We start from the raw sequence: 6,525 nt of genomic DNA, 5'->3' as shown, positions 1-6,525 counted from the left end.
TAGAATTGTATTTCATGTTTTCAGATATATATTTGATAGCAGATTCATAAATTAAATTCTAATTTAAACAATTGTTTAAAATGTGTTTCATATTATATTTATATATTATAAAACTATTTGTAGTTAGCCACAAAATATCCGGTTAGAATAAATTATTATTAATTTATTTATAAACATATTTTATGTTAAAATTTTTGTACAATCATTATTTTGTAACATTATTTAATTTATAAAAGCTAACATAAAAATTGAATTGAGGCTATAACATGACATGTTGTATTTCTAAATATTTTTATCTTTATTTAATATAATTCTACTTTTTATAATCTAAAATCTAGATACAATGAAAACATAAAAATGTTTTAAGAATTTGTACTATTTAGATCATAGAATCCAAAAACAATTTTCAGAACAAAATTCAAATTGTCTGTCATATTGGTTCACACTTCTCTATGCTATTTGAAACTTACCATAACCATTTCGGTTTGGTTCGATCCATCGGTTCAATTCGAAGTTTTTATATTCCTACAAAAAAAAATGACAAATGTGAACATATTTTGAAACTTTATAGTAAAAATACTAATAGATAATAATGTGTTATTTTCAAATAAAGAAAAATGAACCAACTTATTTACAAATATAGCAAAATGTCTATGTCTAATATATTTATCTTGTTCATGCATTTATCAAATATACTCTATTTTATTTCTAAAAGATTCAAATATATAATGGTATATATATCAAATATATAATGGTATATATATCAAATATATCTTATTTTCTTATTCGAAACTTCTTTCTAATTCCTAGGTAACAATTTTTAGATTTTTGGAGAAATGTTTCTTCTATCCTTATGAAAAGTTTATAACCACACAAAACTTCTCTTACACGATATTACGATATTACAAGAAACTTCTCTTATATAAAGTGAATGGTAAGGAGGGTTAAAAGATTAAATTGAGACAAACTTTGTACGAAGTAATAGCCCATTAGGCTATTCATGTAAAAAAAAAATTAGACAATTTGTGTAATTAATTGTACTTATTTAGGCTATATGTGCAAAAAAAAAAAAAAAAAACCTCTATTTTATTTTATTTTTAAAAAAGAAACAATAAGCAAACTAAACTTTAGATTTACTAAAAACTAAAATTGGACATTTGGAAGAACAGTGATTAAAATAGAACAATGATATTTTAACCAAAATTTTTCATGCTACCCTAATACTATACTTCTTCCAGTTTCCTACCTCTCCCAAAAGATTCCTAGGCACCAACCAACTTTCATTTGGTTCCCGAATACATGATTGGAATGAGATTGACAATGATTAGTTCGGATTCTTCCATTCTAATTTTGGATAACCATTAACGTTAAGTAATCTTAAAAATCTAAAGTATTATAAAGCAATATATAATAATTGAACTTTAAAAACATCATTATCAAATTAAACCATCATATACTTTTTATCCACCATTTTTGTTTTGTTTTGTTTTTTCTTTACTTCTTTGGAACAATAAATAAAAGCATCATCAAAGTTTTACGAAATGACAAAGGACTACGATATTTTGTCTCCATTCCACAATAATGAATAACAAACAATGTTAAAAAGCAAAACGAAACAAGAAACAAGAAATGTACAAAGAAAACGATCATTATCATTGAGATCGGGTTTGGTGACCATGCCTTTCTCTAGTTTGTAAACAATAATACATTTGGAAGGAAGCACTTAAATCATTCAACAAGAATCAGTAGGTAGAAACACCCAATACCAACTCAAGTAAAACATGGCATAGTTCAAAAAGGAGAGAATTTAAAGAACCAAGTATGAATCCAAAGGCAATAGAAAAATGAAAGAAAAGAAGAAGACAAGAAACATACCTTGAAAAAGTTTAAATTATTAAAGAGTAAAGACCACCAGAGCAATGCGCCAGTCTGAGTTGTCCTTCATCAATTGCTGTTGGGAAAAGGCATCAGCTGAGGAGTAATATTTGTCCTATTTTCTCCACGTGCTTTACTGTTCCGGATGGAATTGAAGGCTAATTTGGGAAAACAGGCTCTATCAAAACAGCTAAAATGCACAGCCAATGAGGGGTGGTTCAACATCTAATCCAAAAAGTAAAGTGGGCATTACAAGTACAGCAGCTTTTACAGACGATTTCAACATGTGCAAAATTACATAGGAGAAATCATAGCATACATTATTATAATATAAAATGCACAGCCAATGAGGGGTGGTTCAACATCTAATCCAAAAAGTAAAGTGGGCATTACAAGTACAGCAGCTTTTACAGACGATTTCAACATGTGCAAAATTACATAGGAGAAATCATAGCATACATTATTATAATATAATATCCATCCATACACATGTCTGACCTGTAAATATATAATATAGATTCTCACCACAGAAAGAGATGGGGGAAAATAAAAGTAGACATTCTAGAAGAAACAGGGATATGGATGGCTAATAAATGCATAATCAAGCATTTGACAACCTTATCATTGTTTCTTGAAGTCTAATGTACTTGACTAATCTGGCTAAGAAATCACTTGAAGCCCCTCCTTGTCTCAGGGAGATTTCAACCTTCTTTTTTAACTCCTTGGCTTGCTTTTGGATTTTGATACCCTCTTCGTCCATGAAGAGTGTTCGAATGGCCCTGTCGATTTCATCTCTGGACAATCTGTCCTCCAACTGTAAGCCAACCCTCCAGACATGGCTAACGAATCTTGCATTCACCCTCTGATCCCCAACTCGGGGCCAACAAAGCATTGGAATGCCTTCTGCTATACTCTCGATCGTTGAGTTCCAACCGTTATGAGTCAAAAAGCATCCAATTGATTTGTGTGCCAAAACTTTTTGCTGTGGCAACCAACTAGCAATCCTGCAGCGACTTCGGGTAGCCTCATGAAATTCTCTAGGCAACTGCTCAACTCCATCTGAGCCATTGACTAGACAAGCCCTCACCACCCACAGGAAGGGTTGGTCACTATTGGCTAGCCCCCAAGCCATCTCTAATAGTTCATCTTTCGACATAGTAACGACACTACCAGTGCTTACATAGACCACAGAACTTGGAGCTTGTTTGTCTAACCAAGCAATACAACTCTGCTCTTCACTTAAAACATTGGTGGAGAAGTTGCTATAGTGCTTTTGAAGAGGTCCTATGGGAAAGACTGGAACCAAGGTTTCATCTTCGATTTTCTTGAACAAGGCATGCTCAAGACACCAAAGGGAATTCCATATGATAGCTGAAGCAGTTTTGGTTCCATTGTAAATGCAGGTTAAAACCTTCCTTGTGTGATTCTGTGTGCTGAACAGTGGCATGTCCTTAATTCTCAGAAAGGGAAACCCAGCAACCAGTTCCTCCATTTGGCGTTCTGAAACAAAGTAAGATTTGATTATCCTTCCACAGAAGTACACAAATAAGATCTCATTTATCATTTTATCCTATTATATATGAGAGAATATTTGATATCCTGTAAAAGAAGATACACTAATTCTAGTATACTTGCACCCACCTTGGCTTGGATGACAATCATTCTCATCAAGAATTGATAGCCCGATGTAGTTTGCGGCACTACTTGTCCGCAAAACAATTCTAAAAATCTGCAGATCATCAGCAACTGCTGCAGAAAAATACATAACGGAGTCATATATTATACAGGAGATTGGATTGTATTGACTGCCCAATTGCATTTTTATCAAACAGTCATGGAATGGGATTTCACACTTCATGTTGAGTTCTGAAAGAAAAAGCATAACATCCCCATCAAAGGCACTGTAGCTCTCCAACAGGCTACCACCGATGGATTCAAAAGAGAACTCAGGGTAATGAGATTGATTTGGAGAGTTAAGTTGTGTGTGAATTATGGTAATAGAGAAACCCTGAGAGTGAAGAAGTTTGGCTAAGTGAAGCATGGGAGACGTGTGGCTTGGTAAAGGGCAAGGAACAAGCACCAAATGCCCTTTTTTCTCTTTTTGCTTCTTCTCCATGACCTTTTTTGGAAGTGTTTGGTATCTGCTAGATTGGTGGAGTTACTAGGTTATTTATAGGGTCTCTCATCACATTTTTGACATGACAGCTTTATTCCCAAATTGCCCGAGAAGTTGAACTACTTGACCATATTGACATTTAAAATACTGATAGCAACTTTAATAATCCTCAAGTCCAACTGTTGTCCCCCACCTCTCTTCCTAGTGATAAATCTAAATAGCCACTTATCTTTACGTTTCATTTCACTGGAGAATTTTCACACACCATCCTTGCTTCTTTTTTCCTTTTTTTTTTCTTGAGTTCAAAATCATATGGGGTAAAGATCTAAACCTCTGACCTCTCAGTTGAAATGACTACTTACGTTATGTTCATATTGAGCACTCTAATATTCCTATTCCAAGGACATATCATATCAATCTATAAAAAACTAACGACTATTTGAAATCTAATCTATTTGATAAGCAATAGTTAGAACAAGCCTTACGAGATCTAAATATTCACTCATCTCTACATTTGTTTCAACAGGAGAATTTTCACACACCATCCTTGCTTCTTTTCATTTCTTTTTTTATGTCCAATATCATGTTGGATGAAGATCTGAATCTTTGACCCTTCAGCCGAAATGACCAGTTAAGTTACGGTCGTATTGGCCACTCCAATATTCCTATTACAAGGACATATCATTCTAGAATTCCAACGACCATTTATAATCTATTCTATTATATTAAGCAACAGTTAGAACAAGTCTTGAGAGATCTAAATATCCACTCATCTTTACATTTCATTTTAAATTGTTTAAACAAGAGAATTTTCACGCACCATCCTTGCTTCTTTTCTTTTTATTTTTCTATGTTTTTAGTTCAATATCATGTGAGGTGAAAATCCGAACCTCTAACCTTTTAGTCGAAATGACTTGTTGGGTTATACTCATGTTAGCCAACCCAGTTATTGCAATTGGAAGGACATAGGACATATCATTCTCGAAAACTAACAGCCATTTGAAATGTATTATATTATAATAAGCAGCGGTTTGAACAAGTCTTAAGAAATCTTCACCAAAATCAACTGCCTTCCTAGGGTATCCAAGTGAAACAAAAAACAATTCATTATTCTTTTAAATCCCAACACAAGGCCAAAACCCTAATTCTGATCAATATGGAAATTCAGTTCTTAATCTAAAACAATCCAATTACCAAGTGCTTGAGATTCCAAACAAATCAAAGAGGCAACCATTGTAACCACAAATGAAAAATCAACGAAGAATACCATATATTCCCTCCGAAAAGCAAAACCCCACTGAAATCTGCCCCAAACGGCCATTGATTGTTAAAGATCAAAACCAAACAAAAGGGTCAAAGCAGTTATAACAGAACAATATTGTATAAAGAAGGTCCAACAGATAGACGAAACGTATTGAAATTCTCCATCTTACCAGAACATCATCTGAAGCCAACTGGTAGAGAATTGAATGCGGAAAGTAGGGAGCCATGTGGTGTTCACGTGAATAAGAAAGATAACGATAGGGAAGAAGAAGAGGACAGGACGACAAAAGAGTGGCCGAGATGAGGTGGTTGTGGCCCTCCGAGAAGATGATGATGGTGCGGCCATGGTGGGGAATCGGCCGTCTATGGTTTTGTGGGCGACAACGGAAGGTCGAATCTTTCACATTTTGTCTAATGATAGAGATAAGAAGCTCTTTCTCGTTCATTAAGGTAGAGGCTATTAAGAGCCAACGTTAACTAGTTAAACAAGAAGTTAGGGTTTCAACCTAGCAACCTCATGTATGTTATTGAATTGAGGCCACGTTTATCGATTTAGAATGAAAACTAGTATAATCGTAATAAATTCTAATTGATGGATCAATCATAATGAATTTGAATCACAAATATAATTGAATTGATTTTGATCGTGTTTACTTAAAATTACGAATCTATCACATTTATTGTTATGATTACCGTTACTATTTGACTCTAATGGCAATGGTAGCAGTAAATGTAACTATATCTATAATGGTAACGTTAAGAGTAGTGGGTCCTATGTAATTTTTAAATACAATTAGATTGAGCACCATTCGTTCTTCAACTAGATTCGTTTTGATTACAAATTTAGAGGTTGGTTCCATAGTTCATTACGATTATAGTACACAGATAAAGACAACAAATGTAATCAACTATGGTCCACTTTTTAAATCACTACTGATGGATTACATTTCACTTGATGTAAACGTAGCCTAAAAGAAAAAAAAAACCATAAATTCGGGAGAAAGAAATATAGGGCCTGTTTGGTAGGCAACTCAGGTTTTGTTTTATTGTGAATATGCATTTGATAGACAGGTTGAATTCTGTTTTCGAAACTTGTTTTTGAATTCTGTGATTTAAATAGCACAAATGTTGAAAATAACATTTTTCTGTTTTTAGCACTGAGATTCTGAATTTGAATTTGAAATTTCAAAATTATATTAAAAAAGATTGAAATATTAACAAATATAGTATTTCACATTTTTAACTCAATTATCTTTTTCAAATTAAAATAT

General features: G+C 33.1%; 1 protein-coding gene and 1 long non-coding RNA gene across 2 annotated transcripts; both read right to left on the bottom strand.

The window, feature by feature from the left end:
* Positions 1-278: 278 nt before the first annotated feature.
* On the bottom strand, positions 279-2,065 carry LOC150037468 (uncharacterized). Its single transcript, XR_016528814.1, has 2 exons — positions 1,876-2,065; positions 279-525 (listed from the first exon to the last, which is right to left on the bottom strand). It is a non-coding gene; the product is annotated as an uncharacterized LOC150037468 (long non-coding RNA).
* A 249-nt stretch (positions 2,066-2,314) lies between these two features.
* LOC120074390 (UDP-glycosyltransferase 76E2-like) lies at positions 2,315-5,720 on the bottom strand. The gene is made up of 4 exons (XM_039027495.2): positions 5,425-5,720; positions 5,259-5,295; positions 3,517-3,624; positions 2,315-3,375 (listed from the first exon to the last, which is right to left on the bottom strand). Exons 1-4 carry the CDS (start codon positions 5,698-5,700, stop codon positions 2,477-2,479), a joined length of 1,320 nt encoding a protein of 439 aa, XP_038883423.2. The 5' UTR covers positions 5,701-5,720; the 3' UTR covers positions 2,315-2,476.
* Between the last annotated feature and the right edge of the window lie 805 nt (positions 5,721-6,525).

Source organism: Benincasa hispida, chromosome 3, assembly GCF_027475165.1.
Source record: "Benincasa hispida cultivar pf3 chromosome 3, pf3_genome.v1.1, whole genome shotgun sequence".
Classification (NCBI taxonomy): Eukaryota; Viridiplantae; Streptophyta; class Magnoliopsida; order Cucurbitales; family Cucurbitaceae; genus Benincasa; species Benincasa hispida.
This window is presented reverse-complemented; position numbering and strand designations above follow the sequence as displayed.

Coding starts and splice junctions, on each gene's coding strand:
- LOC120074390 (XM_039027495.2), bottom strand. CDS start 5,700: ATGAACGAGAAAGAGCTTCTTATCTCTATCATTAGACAAAATGTGAAA. Junction 3,625..5,258: donor CTTTTCGGAGGGAATATATG/GTATTCTTCGTT, acceptor ATTTTTCTGCAG/CAGTTGCTGATGATCTGCAG. Junction 3,376..3,516: donor TGATTGTCATCCAAGCCAAG/GTGGGTGCAAGT, acceptor ACTTTGTTTCAG/AACGCCAAATGGAGGAACTG.